General features: G+C 34.7%; 1 protein-coding gene across 3 annotated transcripts in view; it reads left to right on the forward strand.

The window, feature by feature from the left end:
• Positions 1 to 23,509, forward strand: part of LOC105344250 (neurogenic locus Notch protein) — a 44,642-nt gene continuing 21,133 nt past the window's right edge. The window contains exons 1-6 of one of the 3 annotated variants that reach the window (XM_011451978.4): positions 1 to 482; positions 812 to 887; positions 9,180 to 9,319; positions 9,721 to 9,855; positions 10,324 to 10,528; positions 13,033 to 13,166. In XM_011451978.4, coding sequence (XP_011450280.3) covers positions 425 to 482; positions 812 to 887; positions 9,180 to 9,319; positions 9,721 to 9,855; positions 10,324 to 10,528; positions 13,033 to 13,166 — 748 coding nt within the window. In that variant the 5' untranslated portion in view covers positions 1 to 424. Of the gene's footprint in view, positions 483 to 811; positions 888 to 9,179; positions 9,320 to 9,720; positions 9,856 to 10,323; positions 10,529 to 13,032; positions 13,167 to 18,172; positions 18,973 to 23,509 lie in introns of those variants that run through there. The other 2 variants (XM_011451972.4, XM_011451989.4) reach the window with 2 other exon arrangements.

The raw sequence follows: 23,509 nt of genomic DNA on the forward strand, positions 1-23,509 counted from the left end.
CCAAAATCACGGTAACAATCCGCGCACCGGTAAGTAAATAGTTCTGTAAATACCAGCACAAAGACAGCGCAAACAGGGAGACAGAAACAAAATCTGAGAATTTCCAAGCCCGGGAAACAGTGTTCAAATATTGATTTTTTATAATTAGGGTTGATACAGTTACATTTGCAAGTGATGGAATTTAACGAAGCGTGCCACTAATTTGGCGCAGGAATACAAGGGACGATGATCTTTCAAAGGGAACACGAGCGAAAAAGTTTGTTGTGAGAATATCGGGTCGCGGGAGCAATGGATTACATTTTAAACCGAAAATAAACTCAAGGAAACCGCGTGGATCTTAATTTAGTTACTTTTTGGAATACTTATTATGATGCCGTGAAAATGTGAATTAAATGGTGCAGTGATTATTTTTATTTTTGGAGTTATGGGCCACCTTTTACCGTGTCTTGTGTGTGTATTGGCATTCGTTTTGGACACACAAGGTATGCAAATGAAGCAACATGCATCTTTCATATTGCACAACGTCTTCAGGGGTTTTGCATTGAACTCAACTGACGTTGGGTTGAATAACCAAATATTTTAAAAGATTATTTCAACTTTACAAAAGTTTTTATTTTTGCTGTAAACAAACTTTTGGAAGTTTTTATTTTATAGTTAAGGCTGACGTTATTCAATAAGATTGAAAAAAAGATGTTGGAAGGATGCAAAATAAGTGAACGCAAATAGATCTATATAGCGTGCTCTTGTTGGTGCATTCTACCATTTTGATTAATAAATTGCTTTTTTATCTCATTAATAATTTTTTTTTTAGGTTTCCAATCCTGTTTGTCAGATCCCTGTTTGAATGGGGGACTGTGTCAAACAAGTGGAAGTACCAGTTACTGTATGTAAGTATAGAAAAGGACCATTGCCTAAGTAATCTTATACTGTTACAGATTTCATCTCTTAGTTAAGAGTGCTGTACAGTTTAATATTGAACATTTGTCAAGTCCAGAGGGAATTTGTGATTTTACCCCCCGAAAATTGTCCAAAGCAGGTTCCTACACAAATATTTTATTAAATAAAAAAAAGATCTTTGAAAAGCAGTCAAAAATGTGTAGGACTTCTGAATTTGAATAAGTCAGTGAAGTGGATGGAACTTTATTTTTAATTAAGTTATATATATATATAATTGTATGTATACATACAAATTGTGTGTGGTGGAATAGGGGTGGGGGTACTGAAGATATTGATGGTAAACCGATGGCATTGTTTGTGAATTTTATCCCAAACATGGTTTCTCAGATAGAAGGAAGACATTTTGCCTGGAAACCTAAAATTGTGAGCAAATTGGAATATCCTTATGGTGATTTGCTCTTTGAATGTTTCTCTTCTGATTCATGATCAAAGTTTAGTAGCTGAATTGCACAAAGAGGGATTTCTTCTCTGCTCATTAATCATAATGCAGAAGCTTTATCTTTTATAGAATCTGTTATATATAATGATAATTTTTGGGGGGCTATTAAGTATATATACTGTAACTTATGGATAAGCCATTCTTCAAATGCGGAATCGGTTATTTGTAGCAAGACAGATTAGTAATGCATTGGTCATCGATAATACATGACAGATCTGCAATTCAATTGTTTGGGTGTTGTTATTTTTTTAACCATTTCTTTATATTCCCAAGCTACTCTATTCTCTCAGTTTATCACAAACTTGAATTTTTCTCATTTTCTTGACTCCAGTTGCCATCCCAGTAATACAACACTGTGAGTTTGGTAATCAACGTAACACATCCCATATGGAATTGTTTTTTTTCATTATTGGCGTTTTATATCAGATTTACCAGCCCATCTCAAATTTAACATACTCCTTTTTAGTTAGACACACTATCTTTGGTCATCTGCCCTAATCTCTGAGAGCTAGTGTATATTGGTATTTAACATTGTAACGGCCCCTTTGTCTACGGCTTTAACAAATTAACGTTAGATCTACCTCAGGGAATCGTTGCTTTGTGTTCTTAAATCTGTATTCAAAACCTGTGGAGATTTGAATTCTTTGAGTAATTTACAGATAAGTACAGATATATATGCTTTAATTTATTGTATAAACAATTTGAATGGGTCTTACTCAGGCTTTGACACATGTTAAAAGTTATTTTCTCATCACAGTCAAGAGGATGTACGGGCATTTACAGACATTCCTAAACAAAGCTTTACCCTGGGTCAAAAACAATGCGTTATCAATAATAAAATTCAAATTGATAAGACTTAAGAGACATTTTCATACTAAAGCTTATTTTAGTTTACAGCAAACAGATAAGAGAAGGCATTTATTCGTGTTTTTAATTGGATTCATCTTGTAAAAGATTTAAGAAGAAAAAAGAAAAAAAAACTTGGGTTTTTCTTTAAATTTTTATAATACCTTTAATAATCACCTTTGCTGAGGAATTCATTTTCAACTGAAATTGATTAAATAGCCATCGCACCAGACATGTGCTGTGCCATCAGCTGTAAAATCAGAGACTTTGTCAGGGGAGAAGGCGACAGGTGCACACCATAAAATCTGGCCCATCTCAGGTAGAGCCCCAGATAAAGGGCACATCTGTTGGAGGACAATCTGTTGCATGTGTTTAAGAAAGATGGAGGAATTTACGAATCTGATGAATTGTTATAATTTGATGATTTATGATCTATACTCTAATGATAGCTCTAGGTGTAATGGGTATTGAGTTTTGTTGCAGTTTATAAGAATATAAACAGGCAGGTGCCTGAATAGAATGATGGGTTGTTTATAAGAGGTGTGCACTTGCTTGTATAGTGGTATAGCAGGTTCTGTTCCCTTACACTCTAGTGTCAGTATGTTCAGTGTAGATTAATTAAACAAACATGTATGCCTTGGCATATTGAAGATGAACCAAAACCAATAGAATACCCTTTCTCATTCTGCCACGGTGAGTGCGTATTGTTCAGTCCTTTTGTCGCATGGTCAACATCTGTCAGCCAAGTTTTGGAGGGAAATGAAGACCACACTCCAATTGTTGACCATGTAGGCATTGAGGAAAGTTTCCTTTTAATATACTGATGACAAACATCCTAACGAGTGTTTACACAGAGGCTAATGTGTTTGATTTCTCTAGTTACACACAGGAACACATTTTGTGTTTGATTTTCGTTTATTTGTGTGTTTACCAGTGTTACAATCTTTGATGCTGTACTTTTATAATTTAGCATTTACTAACTTTAAAGATCAAACTATTGAAGTATATATACCCCCTGTGTTGTGCATGGCAAGGTGCAGAAACTAATCCTGGATTTAAACTTCAAAAGTTAACACTGGTCATTTAGTTTTTGTGTAGTTCAAATTTCAGATGATAAGGCATTTTTCTCTAATACTATATTCCTGCTTTTATTCTGCTTATTAAAGAACAATTTTTAATTCTTTATGAGGTCAAACAAATAAAAAATCTCAAGGAAAGCCTGTTTTTTAATGAAGGAATCTATTCATACACTCTGATATTAAACTCCCAATCTTTGATAAATCAAATAATGAATTGGTTATGGGTAAATAAGAAATGACATTTGATCCTATGATAGATCAAGAACTGGGTTGTACAAAACAAATTAGAACAAAGTGAATTATTGTGGGGAGGAAAACGGCCACCCTGGGACAATTCAATAGATTTGCACAGATAAAATCTAGGTTTTATGGCGAGAAAAGTGCCTGAATTTAGCCTATCATATGAATCCACTCCTTGAGGAAAACTTGTCCAATGTATTAATGTAACACATTATACACTGTCCTGGTATAATACACTCGCTGCGATTTAAGATTCAGCACTGGATGAGGGTTGTAGGGAAATATGGAAGCCAGTGGCATGTGTGGAGGATTCGATAAGGCCCCACGATAGAGCTCTAAATTAGCACATCATCTTTTCACATCATAAAAAACTCAGGCACAGATGAAACAAAAAATCAGTTTTGATGCTCTGTTTACAGTAATGCAAAAACATTTTGAAAGCAAGTGGTACTTGTGTTGTGAGTCAGATAAAATAAATATTCGGCAAATGATTCAGTGTATAATTCAAAGCTCTGTCTTTGAACCGCGATTTTCGTTTTAGGTAGCTTTTGTTTAATCCATTTTTTTGCAAGTCTTCTAATTGCTTTGAAATAGAAGCCTTGAATGCTTTGTCCAAGTGATTTATTTTAACTGATCGGACTGGACGGACAGATTATCACAGTAGCCTGAAGGGTCACCTTAGAATACCTGAGTGACCCGGTCATCGTAGTAAATCAGAGACATGGTTAGGACGTGTGTGCAGTCTTGACCCAGAAAATTCGTACTACTTATACTATATATATATGATAGACTTTACACTAATATGATAGTGTAATTGCATCAAATGCCGAAAAGTTTGTATTTGGACCAAGTCGTTAACAATTTTATCAGAGCTGCAAAGTCTCTTTAAAAGTGAATTTAAAAGTTTTTAATCTAAAATCCAACATTTTAAGGAAGTTGTAAGATGTAACTGATGCTAATTATGGCAGGTAAAAAGAACAAGATTGTTATTAACCCCTGACTGACAGGGATTTTGGTCGGGGTTAATAATTTATTTAAAGCTGTTGAATTCCTGGAGATGTTTTTTGGTGCCCTTCCCTTTGGTATTGCCGTCTAATTAGCGGTATATATAGTGTCTTATGTCTCTAGCAAATTTCAGGTTACAGCACTCTATGTACTTTTCTTGTGAAAGGAAGAAAAATTCATGTGCTTTTAATAAAGAAATCAGAATGGTGAGATGTGCTTGTATAATGGCAATTTGGCAATAGGGGGAAAGCTTATTATAGGGAGAATATTGAAGGGAGGGATGTGCACAAATTTTTCTTTGAACAGACCAATGACTATTAGACTGAGAGACTATTGTTACTGTATTGTGATGTATTAACAGTTAGAATGGGGGATCAACTCTGTATTGTCATGTATTTACAGTTAGAACGCTGGATCAACCTTGTGTAGGGGTAAATACCTGGGGACTTGATTAGCGGGGTCTATTGTCAGCATGGTAGGGGGGATAGGCCTCTCTGTCTCCCCATTTACAGATGATTCTATGGCCCTTTGTGTAACTGTGAAGTAATATGAAAACGTTGTTGGCAAATGTGTGAATAGCAGTGAGAATAATCGTATAGGGGGATAAAAAGAGTATATCACACATGTTGGGGTGTTTGTATGGCGGGGTCGATAATGAGTCAGTGATCACTAATAAACCAATTATATGATAGACATGGAGAAACAAGAAGTTGCATCTATATATCGTAAGCTTTGGCATTGATGGGTGTCTCTGAATTGGTGCCAAAGTGTTGCCATTCTGATGTTGTAAAGAGTGATACAGATAGGGAAACAAACATCATTGAATGTATGGTATTAATGAGGATCATTCAATTATTTACATTTAGTCATTTACTGGAAAACACCGCATTGGAAAATTACTTTTATGCCTTTGTTATGAAAGTATATAAAAATCAAAGGAGGCTCATTTTTGGTGAATTCTGTAATTTATTAAAAACTGAAGCCTGAGATAATTGCCCAGAATACTGAGTTAAACTCCATGTAATAAAAGAATTAAAGCATACTTATTAATTCTGGCATTCCCCTATTTACTATTATATAATGCTGGTACTAATCGACAATGAGGGGACTTTAGTGGTACATGTATTACTAAGAGGCCAGGCAAGCTGAGGGTGATGAAGGAATGCTCAGGGTGAACACCCGAAGTTAATGGATATGTGTACCTGGAATCGGGAACAGTTTATCCGGTTGTGTTCAGAATCTCCATGTACACAATAAACATTGGGATGGAGAGGGGTATAAACAGCTGAAGGGGCCAGCAAACTTATGGCCGACTGAGACAAATTAGGGCTTGGGAGACCCACAGGCCATTAATGCACGACCCTGCGGAAGTTATCATGGCTGTCCCGACACAACAAAGCTTTAAGTTTTAATCAGACTCGGAATTAATTGCAGTTTATTTTTTCCTACATGTTAGAAAACTTTGGAAAACTGGGTTTTTCTTATTCAATGTTTATGGGAAGTTATCATATTTTCTTGCTCCTAAAGTATTATGTAAGGAGTGAAATCAAGATCTGTTTATTCAAGTTATCAGAATGCTGAATAAAATCTAGTCTGTTTAGCCCGAGATATGATATCAGAATCCGTTAGGTCATGTTTAAAGGTTGAGTCGTTAGGTGTGCTTTCTTCAGGGACTGGCAAAGAACACCTGTCATTTGGGGCCATCTGATTGGCCGGTCTCTACTTACTGTCATACGTATTTAGCTATTCAACAGAGCTGTGCCTATGGTGGTGTTACTAAGTTGATGGATCACTTGATCTATTATGCAGAGTTTTGCTTTGTCTTTAACACCTGATTGACATCGAAGTTTGCCAAAAAAAAATGAAGAAAACACTACTTTGATTGATGGCTTAAATGTTTCTTTGTTAAACTCTTTTTGTTATATAGCTTTAAAGTTTTTTAAAGTCAAAGTTAATAATGAATAATTTTTCTATCATGAGAATAAATGCTGGTATATAAAACTGAAGGAAAAAATCTTTGAAGAAAATTTATCTACATCTATTATCAGTCATATTTGTGCTCATAAAAGCATTTGCACTTGATATAAGCTGTTGACGTTCCAAAAATTGAAAGCTGAATCAAATTTCGAAGAATCTTGTGTCATTCAAGAGAATTCACTCATTCATTGAGAACCCCGCTAGAACACCTTCTTGTGTGTTGGAATGCTTTAGCAGTTTGTTGAATCATGCATCCTGATCAGAGGTCCATATCTACTCAAGGTCAATTAAATTACTTGCTGGTCAAGTGGCAGATGTATGATTTAGGGTGTTTATAGAAACGGTACAGGGTGTAATTAAAATTTTACCCCGAGTCTATTAAAGCCTTCACCTGTCTTCAAGAAATTTACCTTTGTTTACCTACAGACATTCGCACCACCTGTCTTTACATTTTCGGAGCGCTCCAATAAACACTCATTCTCAGATTATCTGGTTATATTGGTTAGTTAAGCAAGAGTTATCTTTCTTGATCCAAAAGTATATATATGCACATTGGTCATACAGGGTTGTATACATTTATAAATCTTAAATAACAAATGTGAATGCATGTATAAGACATAGAAGTGGCCTATTTACACTAACTGGAGCTTTTCTTATCATCTCATTGATATACTTCATAAAGGACTGTCAAAACGTAAAAACAAGTGATAAGCCTGAGCCACCCAGATATAGAAGCAAGTTTGTTTATAATAATGGCAAATATTATCATGTTGGGTGCCTGCAAATACACGACAAATACAAAATCAGATGATATGGAGATTTAAACTGGAGATTTTGGGCTCTTGTTGCTGCTGGGAAATAAATAGGTCATTTGGTCGCTTACTATACATGCTATACCTGGAAGGTATATGAAAGAAATGCAAAGTTGATCACATGGGATATTTCATTGTAGTTCTATGACTGTGCCATTCAGATAGTTTAAAGTCTCAAAAATTTGTAGGTTAAATTAAATCTTTGAGTTGCTATGCTGACATTTTTCAATAGGTTGATTGGAGAATATTCGTTTTATCAAAGTGGGCAAATGAATGAAGGCTCAAAAAGCAATAAGAAGAATTAGAAGATCCCTTCAGAAAAATAAAAGCAGTGTACATGTCAACTTTCATTGTTAAAAATGCTACGCAAATTTTAAAGTTATGTAATCTCAAGTCTACTTAAATTCAATGTGTCCTAAATATAGGACTCTTGGGATACATCGGAAGTTTGAATGACTATATTCACTGTATTTAGTAGGTAATTAGAATCTGTATGATGTGGCAAAACACAAATTGTTATGCAATGATTTGTTCCTTTTGAACTCTCAATAAATTGTTAGCAAATGGTGTTCAAATCAGCATTTGTTATTTACAGTTATCAAGTAAGGCCTATAAAAAAAAATTGCATGTTTAGGGTAACACTGATGAAAAAATTAGGTTAGGTAGGTAGGGATTTTTTTTAATTTTATCACATTTTTTTCTGTCCATTGTATTTGGAATATCATTGATGTTCAAGATACCTAAGTTCAACAAAGTTTAATAAAAAGAAGTACAATACTATATTGTGTGACAGTATGTTAAATGATTTACATTGATATTCTCAATATGTTATACATTGATATTCTCACAATGTTGGGTCTTGACTCCCACTGACACGAGTGGTCTGGGGACCCCTGATGTTGTGTGGGTTACCAGGTAATTGTTTGATGCTGTGACATTTTCCTGTATATATACAATTTTATCCATTTCATGATGCTGATTTCTACGAAAGAAATGCATTATTAAGGTTTTGAATTGCTTAGTTGCATACGCTGCATATAACTGCGTGAGATTCATCAGCATTCTTACACTTGTACACATAAAAAATCTGCTTCTATTAGTAAAAATGATGATACAGATTAAATTCAAACTATTATGAATGCACACAATTTCAGAAATAACTTTTTGATAGATGATAATAAAAGTCTGTAACTTCAGTGTGAGTTATATCTCTTATAGGTGACATATTATATTACATCCTAAAAACTGTGACAGGTGCAGTTAAACCCAATTATTTTTCTGGGGGGGGGGGGGGGGGGCAAAATTTAATTTCCAAAATTTCTGAGGATTCCAAGTCAAGACACTATAGTTAATAATAACCCTTTGTGTTCCAAGTACAGATTATAATTTTGCTTGATATTGAAAAAAAAAGATGTGGGTAGAGTCAGGATAAGTATCAAACAAAGAAACTTGCCAGTATAAGTAAATTATGATATTGTACAAAAAACCGTCCCTTACTGGAAAAGAGGACTTTCATTGTATGATTTACAGGGTTTTCTGTTGCATTAGAAAACTTGTAAATAGGGATTTTATTCTACCACACAAGTAGTTTTTAAATTAGATATTAGGTGTGAAATGTTCTATTTAATCTTTTAAATTATGAAAAGTTTTCTAAAGGAGGGAAACTGTAATCTTAAATTGAAACATATTAAATTCTTTAATTTAGAAATTTTGAAAAGTAAATTTATTTCTTTGATAAGTTTCTAGAGTTATTTATTTTTAAAATAGCTTTTTCAAATAGACGAAAAGATTGTAAATTAAGCATGTTAAAATTGTATTTTTCAGATGTGGTGAAAATTACGTTGGAGAATTTTGTGAGGATGACAACCCATGTCGACCGGATGCCCATTTCTGTGAGAACAATGGAACCTGTAGAATTATAAATACTGCTGACGGATTCAAAGGACGCTGTGATTGTAGACTGGGTAAACAACTTGGAGTTATCTTTCTTTTCTTGAGTCAGACATAAAATAGAGTGTGATAAGAGTTATCCCTCTTTGTACTTGCAATATTGGCAATTTTTTTAACAATTATTTTTCATAGAGAGATAGTGCACAGCAAGTCATTGCTCTTTCCTACTCTATTACTCTACCCTAAATTGACAATTCTAGTTTTAATAGCAAGACATTTATAATCATTAAAATTCCTTGAAAATATTCATTGATATCCCATCTTACTGGAAATTCTGTCTGAGGAAATTTTGAAAAATCTATGAATTTGGTTTCTACTGACTGATACTAAAACCAAAATCAAGTATTATATTGTACATGCTGTAAGTGCTTGATGTGAGATTGCAGTATATTACTCCATTTTTGCATCTTTATAGGATACTCTGGAACTCTGTGTGAGATTTTGGAACCCACCAGTGTGTGTTACCACAATCCTTGCCAGTATGGGGGCACCTGCTACAATACTGTCAGCCTACAGGATTATGCCTGCTCATGTCCTGTAGGATACAGAGGTAGGCTGTATGGAATATGTAAAGTAGAACCTGATTATGTATAAGTAATGGACACTTGTTTGATATATATACATTCATTATATCCCTATTTAGTATTATCGGAATAAAAAACGAGAAATATTATTTGTAAAGAAAATATTACACACAATAAAAGGAAAATTCTTAAATCTTTCAGTTTGTATTTTAAAATGAAGAAAAAATTGCATGTCAAGGTCACTTACAAAAACAATGCAATATGCTAGCAAACATGTCAGTTACTAGGTAATATTGTTTTGAGATATAAATTCAGATAGAGACCTGAACTGAAGCTTTAGTTGTGAAATGTGAATTCATGTTTGACAAAACACTGTCACAATAAGCCTGTTATTTCAATATGCACTTCCTAATTTAACGTTGAAGTCAATTATATGAATTTCTCACATGTAAATTGCAAAAATAAATACATCTTTAATTATTTAAATGTTTCAGGAGTTAATTGTTCGAAAGTGGACCACTGTGCCCCTAAACCTTGTCGTAACCAAGGTGAATGTCACGCCCTGGATGATGGTTACCAATGTAACTGTCTCCGTGGTTACAAAGGAGACACCTGTATGGAAGATGTCAACGAATGTGTGGAAAATCCAGACATCTGTCAAAATGGTGGAACGTGTGACAATAGACCAGGGTCATACATGTAAGGTTTCACTCAGTTAGTAACAGACTTGCTCCTTTCCATGGAACTCTTAATCTCAATCCAGGGACAACACTTTTCCCCATGTTTTAAATTGTGTTGTCTGTATTTGTTTTATGTCCATCTTCACATGTTCAGTAATCTAACCCTGGTGTTCTGCTTTACTGAAGGTGTGGTTTCAAAACTTATGACAGGTTGATATGTATTTTGTAGATAATTATGTGGCATGTAGATCCTAACAGCCAAATTATTTGATAAGTCTTTGCTAGAAAACTTTCGATTACAGAGCAAGGAGAAACAGTCCAACCATATACAAAAACTGAATCATTTGCACGCTATACATGCACATAAATTTAGACACTTTCTCTAATTTATGACACTTTGTCTAATTACATGATATTTAAATTTTTGCTGTTGATTTTTACCCTTTGTTCCTGCACATACTTGAAAATACTCGAAATCACCCTTGTTAGTTTCAGAATCCTTACTGTCCATTGGTGAACATTTCAAATCTTGTCATTCAGTAGCATCTACTTTAATGAAAGTATTTTTAAAGTACCAATTTAAATTGACAAGAGTTTTAGGTAATTGACTAAAACTTTTAAATTTGAAAACGTGCATTACAGCAGAGATAGCAGACACAAGTAGAGCTAAAGGTCCTAAACTGTGTTCACTCTGCACTGTATATATGACATAATCTATGTGGGACCTTGTCATTTAACAGAAATTGAGTCAAGATGAAGGTTATATATATACCAGTAAGTATGTAGGTGTGTCGGATGTACCGTACTTCATAAGCCATTGAGTGTAGTGTTAGAGTAAAGTTGATTTTACACTATTGTCATTGTTTTTAAAAGTTAAGTACAATTTCAAATCAACTTCAGTTAGAATTGTCTATATTTGCGAAGTGTTAATTTCAGTCAATATGCACACTTGCTATGTGATAAGTCAAAGAGTTTTGAAGTATTTGAAGTGCTGATTTTTGTGTGTTTAGAATGTAATCCTTAGCTAAACCTAGTTTTGATGTTTGGCCCACTATTGAGTTCTGATCAATAAATTTTTCCTATCTATTTTCATCGACAAAAAGTCAGATAAGTGTCAATTTTTACAAAAATGTGATCAAATCTGGCTTTTACAGCAAAGCCTTGTAGAATAGTTTTTGCATGTGTCAACTCAAATTATCCCAGGCTTAACTGTTCATCCCTCTCCCTCTGATTGGCCACACAGCACGCTCGGTCAGATGACTGTCATGTGACTTGCCTGTGTGTGAAGTCTTTGTAGCCTGTTATCTGAAGCAATCTGACACATCTAATTCCACAAACAAATAAAGAAATAGCTCTATTGATCTTGCAATCAGTTCCATAATGGCATCGATAAATCTTGCCTTTTTGATCATCGGTGGTTCAATGATTTGAGGAGGTTAAATGAATAATTTACAGGAAGTCTTTGTTATTTGAAACAGATTTGTATAACGCTGACTTTTTATCCCAGTGATGCTGTGCATTGGTTATTATGAAAATTAATTACCTTGTTAAGCAATGAATATGTTTTGTTGATTTTCTGATCCTTGATTAGATTTTGTTTGAATATGAAAAACTATATCATCTTCCGCTTTTGTAAACAAGTGCAATTACATGAACCCAGGGGGATTCCTTGCCCAATACCCACTAGAGAATCCATTGGGTTATGAACTATACATTTACACTTGTGTCCACTGACCACTGATTTTGAACTGCTAATTGTCCTATCCCAGGTGTTTGTTTTTGTGTTTAATGCCTGAACAGTTCGAACTGATCGATTGACAGCTAAGACAATGATGATAGGACGAGACACGTTCTGGCCACAGGCCAGTGTACTTACCTCCCCTGCTTGACAGGTGCTTCCTGACAAATTACCTATATATCAATTAATAAATGGCCCTACACTTCAGCTGTTTATCAGTTACACAAAAATCAGTTCATTTCCTGCAGCTCAACTTTTACATATGTGTATAGTTTGTAATTGATATATTGGTGGTGTATTTTTTAGTGTATTTGAAGACTTGGAAAGTTATTGATTTTGAATTTAAATCAGGGTCAGAATTTTGATGTACTTGGGTTTATGACAGCAATGCGGTGACTTTATCTCTAAGATCTTGATGAGTGTATATTCAGCTCTTTATACAGAGTTACATAGGGGTATCGCAACAATTGTGGAGTCAGCTTTCAAGGCCCTTACAGTATATTGGCGAAATAGTTTATATCTATGTGTACTGGAATTTTGATTGTACAGATGATCTTTGAACAAAGTCACTTCCCATGTAATGCCAGCAATAAGAATGCTAAATTTACTGTGTGATCGCTCCATAAAACTACATGGTCTTATCTTATTTGATTAGTTTTTTTATCTTTAAGAAAATGATATATCAACACCCAGATGAAAAAAAAAAATAAAATAAATTTAAAAAAATTTCATGACTTGTGTAGTTATTGTGGTTTAGGTAATCTAATTGTATGATATATTTGTAGGTGCATCTGTCCTAGAGAATACACCGGGAGACACTGTGAGGAACTGTATGTTCCCTGTCAGCCTTCACCCTGCAGAAATGGGGGCACCTGCATCCCGTCCGGAGGTCTCAGCTACCAGTGTATATGTCAATCAGGTAGGTTCAGTACCAGGAAAGAGCAGAGCAGCACAGCTAGTACACCTCTCTATATAGCTAGTACACCTCTCAATATAGCTGTGTGCTATTTAGGGTATATGGGAACTCTGAAGTAGTGCATATTCACTGCACTTTAGGAATAGAGTACTGTAGGAAGTATAATGCTGAGTATGGCACAGCAAAATGTCATACTGCAGGGAAAAAGGAAGAAGGTATTGGAAGTAGTGCAGTTTTACTGCACAGAACAATGATTTAAATTAAGATAGTTACTGCAAATGAATCACTGTGAACAACAAAGAAATAGATGTGAAGAGTGTGCATAAGCATCAGCAAGAACCAGCAAGAAAAGCAGCATGAGGACTAGAACCGGTAGATCAGTTACAGTCCCATAACAACACCTGTGCCCTATGGTCTGCATGCTTTGAAAGTTTTTCTCATCTCTGTAGGGGACTGTTTGTGTTGCATTACATTCAATATTAGAATTGCATCATTTTCCCCTCCATTATTAGAAATTTAAAAGAAGTTCAAAGGAACAACTTCTCTGTGTACCATTTAAATGATGTAAATATTTTTTTGTAAACGTGATGAATTTATCATTGAAAAATGAAGGCAAATAAATATTCTACAAATCACAAAAGAATTGTGAAGAAAAAAAAGTTCAGAAAATGATATTGACAATTATTATAAAGGGATTTTATTTCATTGTCCAGAGATTGACAAGTTTGTTTTCATTTAATTGTGAAAGGAAATTGGTCACAGTTGATCCAAACATATCTACAAACACCCAATATATCAGTTCAGCAGATACAGACCATGCAGTAACAATGCCACTAACTTTAAATCATTCATCTGAATGCTGTGTTTTCTCAAATCTTTTTATGTTTCTTTCTTTCATTTGTAGTTGTTAAAGTCTGTCTGTAGTGTAAATATTGGCCATTATGTATAGATTCTTTTGTTGAACACGAAGCATATTTGGGTCTTGAATGAGATTTAATTGTCTCATTTTCTTCTATTTAAGAACTGTGTGCATGGCTGGCTACTGCTAAATCAATTTGAACATAGCCTATGATTAGGAAATCTTCGTTTAAATCAGGTGCTTATTTGCGATTTGAATATCCCCTTTTTACTTACACCCTGAAATGTTGACAGAGGTTTGAATGTCCGCGAACCAAGGGGGCTGCCCTAAGAGCGTCACTACTCCAAATATTGTGTGTAAGGATCAGTCTTTGCCGAGTGATTAGGGACAATCATATACAGTTAAAAGAATTTATTTGTCTCTTCACGAAGGCTTTGATTCCAGTGCTTCTGTGACTCAAAGAAAATACTTCTACTTGCAGAAATGATTTAAATGCATTGTTGAATTGATATGACAGCTTGTTTGCTTTACATAAGAATTTTACAATTCAAAAGCATTCCAAACAAACCACAAAAAGTTTAACACTGTTTTGTAGTACCAATGTAATGAATGTCTTTCATATCTCTGAAGAGTTTACGAACTCTATGAGATGACATGCAAGACTCAAATAGCCAATGAAATAAAAAGTTGAACATTTTAGTGTGCAATTAGCATGCCAATTTATTAATTCCGATAATGATAAAAAAATTTTATTAAGTTAAATTATAATATGTATTAATTTATTGGTATCTAACAAATTAAATTTAAAAGGCATATATGGTACCAGTGAATTGTGTCCAAGGATAGTCAATTTGTATTATTCTTTTTGATCTAAAAAATGTTAAGCTGGTGCATGTAAAATAGAGGACAAGATTTGCCATAATTTATATGTTAAACTGAGGCATATTGTGTGTGTATTGGGCAAGGTTAATGTAAAATTCAAGTGCATGAAGCCACAAGAATCAATTACTATGTCGGAGAGGCTGACATTCGGATGTCTGCATGTAGGCGTGTACCATGTGCCAGTTATAGGTTCAAGTGCCTGTACAGCATATATTTATTTATATTATAACTATAACTGTATGCATACATATGTGAATGTGCATCAGGTTTTAATTGTCTACATACAAGCAGGTTAAAATACTGATTGATTATGTTGACAAAGATAAATGGTTTGGGCAGGTGTTCATTAACGATAAATGTTGATGAGATGACATCAAGTTTTAGCATAGATATAGAAGAATTGTGCTATATCTTGAATCTCTTTACTGTGAAATCGTAACTCTATTGTTTTATCAGTTTTGTCATCTTGCACAATACAGGAAATTCCTAAGTATGGTGAATCATGTTCAAGCTGAATCTCTAGACTCATGGGTATGTCCTGGTGTTGGTGTGATTGTAAAATGTTTTATAGTACTTTTACAAAAGTGGTCACAGTGAATAAGGTGCATTGTTTGCATAGATCGTGACTGAAATACTATAAATCATGGTCATGCTGAAAGAATTCAGAATCCGGGATCATTCTTATATTTATGCTACTTGGATTTGTGAGAAACTTTTCCTGTAGTAAATCCAGTCCATGTTTTTGTTGCTTATTAGTCTCTCTCTCTCTCTCTCTCTCTCTCTCTCTCTCTCTCTCTCTCTCTCTCTCTCTCTCTCCATGCATTTAGACCCCAAAAGCTTAAAAATGTTTCTTTATGGGAAAATGTATTAGCTGGGAAATGGATATAAAATGTCTCAACTTTAAATATAGTTATTAAGGAAGTGAAGACTTGCTGAAAACGAATTAGAATAAAATGATCAGTTGTCATGGAAATGAAGGTTACTGACCAGGCAGAAGTGACAATAAAATTAGGGGTAGATTTCTTAGCTGTGCACTCAGGCTTGTTGGCTTTGCCTTGGTGAGAATATTAACAAGATGGAAAATATGAGGTCTCTGTCGGAGCAAACTTATTTGCAAGAGGTGGAAGCTGAAGTCAGGAGCAATTCAGCAGCTCCAAGAGGGATGAATTGATTTTTGAGCAGTTTTGTAATAATTTCATAGAAATCATTAAAAATATTGATTGCATTATGGGCCTCCATGTAAAAGTGGGATTATGTGTTTTGACATTTATCAAACTTTGGCTTAGAGCTGAGATTCAATCTTTCCATTTTATGCATTCAGCTTATTTGAATGCTTCACATTGGATCTATTTAAACAGATACGATATTGGGAATTTCGCTGTTCTTCACCCAGAGATTTTTTTTTAAAAAAGGGATAAAGCAAAGGAAAACAGAAATAAAATCTATTTTAATTAATCAAATCAGTTTTCAATTAAGAGTGTTTAATTCTCTGACTAAAAAGAGGGTTTTCCACCACAGTCTATGATATTGATGCAGTTCCTATGTGTGGCCATTATAAGGTTTCCTTTTCACAACATCAAATAATTAACAATCAGTAAGCAGTTGATTTAGGACAAATTTATGTAAATTCATTCTTTGTAGTCAAGGTACATATTTGTGCCCTAGTTCTTTGTGAATGCTTTCTAAAGAAATGCACTTCCTCTAAACACTGACAACTCTTAGTCTCGGGTTAATTAATCAAACAATATTATTCTGACAACAGGGGCTGATGTGTTGAAATCAAATAAAACATTGATTACAATCAGATCAACAAAGCCCTAATGAAAACAAGTTTTCCTAGATAAATGAAAATGATAATGCATCACTTAAGAGTGAAATTCGAAATGCTTAATCGATGATCGTCTTTTATGAGCTTCAATAGTTGTTTTGGGGAGACAATGGTTTATTGGCTCTGGAGTTGGTGATGTGAGAGAAAATGAGCTTTGTTAGCAGCTCTCAGTATAGACTTTGTACACAGACTGGTAAACTCTGGCCTCTCAACAGTGATTACCTGTATTTACCTGGGACGCTGGCGAGATTTATTCTAGACTGCTCGGAACAATAGTCAACTCTCTCCCGAACCTCCTTAGACATGGAAATCAATTACAAGACTCTATTTGTCTTCTTTAATCTGAGTTCTAGAAATTGATAGCTCTAAGCAGGGATTTGTCTTGATTTAATTGCTGATGTTCAGATTATAATGCAGAACCGAGAGATAAAATGATTGTAAATTTACAGGGTACTTGTTGTTTAAAAAAAGAAAGGCATATAAGATCAGCTGATCACATAAAACAGGGGAGATCAATCCTCTCACAAGGCTCCATTTGGAATTTCTCAGGTTAAAGATATTTTTACCTGAACTTTTCCTCTGCAAGAACACTGATAAAAAATAAAGTTTATTGTATATGAGTAAGAAAAATATCAAGTTTTATGGTTTTCTATGGTGCAGGTTTGGAAAATGAATTCTAAATCCATTTCTTTATCCTTTAATCAAATTAATGAATAACAGTCCATTGTACACAGAATCCATTACCAAAAATTCACAGTAACTCTACAAAAGCACTGTCTCTTTTTGGCTGAACTTCCATTAAGCCTTGAACAATACAGTAAGTAAATCATTGTGTTCAATTGTCTGGAACTGTGTCGCTTGTGTAAGCGTAATGGTCATCCGTCCATTTAGCTCGGGCAGTTACAAACACTTGTGCCCTAGGACCCTTGTCTTCTGTCTTGTTAGTGACCGAGAGAAAAAAACCCACACCTGAGCATATTGAATTAAGATAATGTCCATTTACCACAAAGCTTTGCCCATTATTTTGAGTTTTAATAATGGCAATGCACCTTTTTTTCCCATGCTAGGAAGACATTTTTAAACATGAGCAAATTGTTGTCCACAATGGACAAAAAAAAAGTACCATGTGGAATGAAATGTTTTTAACTTTAGAATCTTTAAATATAAGAAACAGAATTTGAATGTTTTATCAAAAAGGTTTTTTTTTTGTTGTGGTTGGTTTTCAAACTGGTTTACTTGTAAATGATAAATACTAGTAAAACCCAGCATAACCCAATTGATAGATTAATGCCCTGTTTGACAGATTCTGCCCATAAACAAATAATTATACAACACTTGTATGACATAACAATTCCCTGTTGGAACCCCAACTACAACCCCCTATTATTGTATTTTATGGTTAGTCACTCACAAACCATTGAGTGGGGCCCCATTGAATGGTTGGCTGAATAGCACAAAACATTTCCCATCATACTGCACACAGAGAAAAACATTCTCCCTACATCCAGTCTACCGCCATGTGACCAAATCTCTTTAATACCTATTTGTCAGCCAAGTGGAAAACTCTGGAGTGCGTAGCGTTTGTATTGCAGTGGGTATAGCTGTGTACCCCTGACTCTGGTCTTAGAGTGGAACTGATCTCTACACAGACAACTGCTATTGAGGAGTAATTACTGTGGACTTGTGAAGTGGTTTGTTTGTCAGAGTGATTAATGCCAATTAATACTACAGCTCGATTAGTGAACACTGCGAGTGGGATCATCAGTGTGTCTGGTGCTATATGTATAGGCTCACTCGAGGACTTTGATTGACACTGCAGTGTGTGTGTAGAGCAGAGAAAAAGGAAATTTTTTAATTCTTAGATAGTATTTCAGAGTGCAACATACTATAGTATATATATTTTATGAGAGGAACAAGCTGAAGTGCCATAAAGTTTTGTGTACACAGGGAGATTTCTATTTTGTCGTCCCGTGTTGATCAATAGTTCGGGGAGCTATCAGAGATTTGGACACAGTAATTCCCTGGGATTACATGACTGCTTGATATGAATCACGGACCAACATTGTCACCCTTGTAGAATTCTTCTTCATATCATGTAGCACAGTCCCAAACATTTACTATCGCCGTCTTCAATATCTATTGAGAAATCATGGGAACTTAATTCTAGAGAGGAAAAATGTCGACATTTAAGAATTTATTACCCAGTTTGTGGGTTGTCTTGCTGCTCCTGATATGCATTGGTAAGTATGGAAAATTCTAAAATATTTTTATATGCCATAAATAATGCTAATTGAGCTGATTTAAAAGTTTCCATTTTGAATTGAAATAGGTTTTATGAATACAACTTTAAAAGGTGGCCCAATTTTTGGATCCATGCATTTCTTTTTCATAAATTAATATTCTTTATCATATTTTTATATAATTTTTGCTGCATGGAAAAATCCTCTTTATTTTAGAACATATCATTCTCTTGAATACGAGATTAATTAATAAATATGAATTATTAGTACCGTAATCAATTTCTTTTTTTATTGTTACAAAATATTCCAGAAAATTTACATTATATTTATAAAGAGTTCTAGGAGTATTCAATAAAGAAAAAAGCTTTAAAGATGTTTGTGAAGTGGTAATATTTTTTCTTAATGTGATGTTAAAACTGATGTTGATTGAAGTTGATGATTAAGAATCTTATCAGATCTCTCAATCTGTCTTTATGTTCTTCCAAGAAGTGGCAGTCTCGGAGTTCTTACAAATGACGATATGTTACACATCTACAAATGTTGGGGGCTTGATGTGGCGATTGGGAACTTTTTTGGCGGCAACTGTTTTCTTGACACAGATTTCTTGACGCTGAGCATGTTGCTTTGTAAAACAATATCTGTGGGAAACTGGGGATGAATTTCTCTGCCGTAACTGTTTCTTTCTACCAGTGTCTTTTGGCTAATTTCAAACCAGACTTTGGGTTTGGGATGACATTAAGAAAACCAGCTGTTTTAAAGGCAGTAGACCCTGGTTTCTAGTTTTGTGAAACTTGTCAGGAATTTTTGAAAAATAATTGGAAATATGCAGAGTTTATATACTTCCTGCCAAAAAAATGAATTTCCTGTTTAATTATTTTATAAATTCTCAATTGCCAGTTCCTCCTGGTCTTATTAGTTATTTTTCTTATGTTTACTTTGACACATATTTAATTACATTTTGAAATTGCTTTTTCACACATATTGAATACAGGCCTATTCATAGAGAGTATTAATAACAGACACAACTCAAAACTTTGACACTCTTTAGATCTGTTAATTGCTCTACTTTGCTAATTATGGTCAGTACTCTAAGATTCTTGCTGTGAAAAAAAAGGATTAAGTACTTGAGGCTGTTACTTTTTAATCATCATGGACAGACTTGAAGGCATGGGAAAGTCCCCCAGCCATCAGAAGACCTGTGAAAAACCAATCTAGGGTCACAGTGTCAACTCTTCTCCAAGTGTACTTTTGTAAAGAAGTTTGTACCGGTACACCGTGGAGTCAGTGATTTTGAGAAAAAACTTAAGCCGCTAATTAAGACGCTGAAAAAAAATCTTGCCTGAAGCAGGACCCCGCTGGGCGGGTGAGTTATGAGGGGGGATTGCATGAATCGGTATGCACAGTTATTTGGCGGAATAAAAAGATCAAGGCATCAAAATGTGCTTGTAATTAGAGAGTCAAGTGGAGGTGGTCATGGGAAAAATGGAAAGAAGGACCTGCTTCAGCACTTGTTCCCTCCTCACTGATGGGGCTGGACAAATAAACAGTGACGCCTGGACATCACAGAAGACGGGCCAGTGTGTGTTTGTTAGTTTTAAGAACAGGAAATGTTTGGATTATCACATTTATCATATATATATACTTCTCCCCATTCTCAGGAGATTTGGCATTTGATAAATGCCTTTTGAAAATAGATTAAATAACCTAAATGGCTGTTTAGGGTAGTTTATGAGGGAAATAATTGGGTTGTTGCAGATGTGAAATTTTTCCCATGGGCTGAGCGGTGTAATCAAATTCAACTGTCTGCAACTAATTCATTCATTTCATTAAACCTTTTCTTCTGCCTGATGAAATATAAGCTATCACTTGATTGTGTTGGTGCTCATCCTTTGACAATTGTATCATGTCCTGGGTACAACCTGTAGGGTAGCTGATAGAAAGTTATCTCACCACAGTGAATGACTGTAATGTTAGGCAGGTAAAATCCCAGAGTGACCATGCTTTATCATGGGGTATTGACTCAACAACCCCCTGACACCAGTAAATTGTGTTTTATGAATGTTTTTGTTTATCTTTGTTGTTCTGTAAGTGTGGTATTTTATTTGTTCTTATCTGAATTATTCAGAAATAAGGTAAGAACAAAGACTACATTTTCAAAAGGAGTTTTAATCACCGCGGGTCATCGCCTGTGAACTGGTTATCTGGTGGAGGGGATCTGGCATGAAGACCGATAACGAAAGTAATCAAAACTCTCCCTCACAAAATCTGCACCAAAGCTCGGCCCCACCTTTACATAGTTTTGTAGATATACGATATCCCGTCTACCGCAACACACAATGGGTAGAAGCCCATTGTCCCAAGTTGTCAGGTAATGTTGTACAGGTGAATTCTTTCTGTAACGATTTTCTTCCTCTTAAAAAAGCAGTGAGCAAGTGAAGGAGTTGATAATTAGTTATACTAGGTCTCCTCTTGAAAGTCGTGATGGGGACGAGTGGGTCCCAGCGCTGGGCGCCTACAATGGTCATGTGCTATGTGTCAACACTGCGGGGCAAGCCTTTGGGGTACAGTTAGATAAGATGTGGGGTGCCATTATTGGGGAGCAAATTCATAATCGGTGAGGTGTTAGGTCACAACAATAGGTGGTATTGATGAGTATTGAAACTTCAGGGAAACACATTAGCAGGTGTTGCAATCAAATTGTGAAGAGTTTTTATAAATTGGAAAAGTCACTTTCGCGTATTTATTTAAAGCTTGAAACACATGGTCCTCTTCTGTGACAGCATTGAGTTTTTTTATGTCCACTCGCACTGATATTTGGCCAGACCTTCTTAGTATGCTAATGCAGAAGATGTTTTTTTACATCAGTATGCCAATATATCAGGAATAAATTGACATATAAAATAGATTGCTACTACATGAGATAGAATGAACCTGTCAGATTTATGGGCTACAAGTGTGACATATACATGGTTTATGGAGATAGCCCTCTTGTCTCAGGGTCCAGCAATTATCAGACATATATTACATGTGCACTGGAAAATGATTGCAGATCCAGACATGCATTCTCTATACATTATTCTCATTCTCAATCTCACACATAGACATAAAGGAAAAATGCAGATTAAATAGGATCTTTTTAAATTTCATGATATCAGATTTGCTCAAAAGAGCATCGGAATAAAAACGTTGGCATCACTGAGGGCCGTGTGAAAGTTGGTGGAAAAGTACAGCTGTTTAATTTGTAACTTGCAAGGTCTCTTTTTTAGTTTACATTGAATGACAGGTGTTTATAAAACTTGTTGGTATTGTGAGTGTACGCGAGTGATATAAATTTTGAAACGAATTTTGCAATATTTTTGAGCTAGTTTTGCAATATTTTTGACAATCAAACTTCTGTACAAACAGATTCTGTGGTTGAAAAGTTATTTTTTTTCCTAATTTCAATGAAAATTTGATCAAATAGGTTGGCATTGCAGTAGCAGTAATCTTGGAAAGATCTGGCTTAGCGAGGATCCAAACTTTGGTGTCGTATGGTGGTAAAGTTTGGGATATCCTGTATGTCTCAACAATTAAACATCATTTGAATTGTTTCATTGTCAGTTTATCAATCCAGTTCAGGTCTTGGGTTTTATTTTTGTGTTCATTCACTAGTTTTTAGATGGTTGATACTTTATATGTGCAGATTTCTTATTATAGATGTAAAGATTTCAAATTGACGTATCAAATAATTCAGTAAATATGGCAAAAAACTAGGTAGAATTATAGCAAACAGGTATCCTTGATAACAAAATATATGAGACTTTCAGATATCCTGATTTTTACCATGCAAGAGACCAAAGTTTGTCCAAATTTCCAAAATTACAAGATGCTATATGCTGAGACTTGGTAAACTTCATCGTACATATATTTTACCCAAGCCAAGTCAGTCTCGCTGAGATCAGCTCTTAGAACGAAAATAATTTAAGGAAACTTTTTCATTAATTAAAATTTATAAAAGTTGTAGAGTTAGTTCTGAAATTAGCAACTTAAGTTTGAAGGGAAATAGTCAATCATTTGCAATCACCCAGTAAGTGTCTTGACCCAGAATTTCTCTTTTCGCCTGTTCAATGTGGTTTCATAACAGCAGTGTAATTCTAGTTAAGCGGTGTTTCTCAGGGTAGAATTTGCAAAGAGAAGGAGCTGTGATGAGAAATGTGAATTACACAATATTTACTTATGATTAATATTTTCTTTTGAAGTTGATTATTAGTAAATCCCCCTTAGAGAAATTTTCTCAGAGAAGAAAATGGAAGTTTCGGTTTGGTACTTAGTGATTAAATTCGGTAGAGCTCAGATTATCTCATCAAGGAAAGGAGATGAATGTCACTCTCACTTAAAACAAATCAGGAAAAGATCGGCACTCGAAGGACGATTAGCAAACAATGATTCAAAGTGCGGGAGATTTAAGTCCCAGAAACGGCTCATGTAAAACTGTACACACAGTTCATAACTTGTAAAGGAAAAGCTTGTACATTTCTTATTGTCTAGACTAAATCTG

This window comes from Magallana gigas, chromosome 2 (genome assembly GCF_963853765.1).
Source record: "Magallana gigas chromosome 2, xbMagGiga1.1, whole genome shotgun sequence".
NCBI classification, from domain to species: domain Eukaryota; kingdom Metazoa; phylum Mollusca; class Bivalvia; order Ostreida; family Ostreidae; genus Magallana; species Magallana gigas.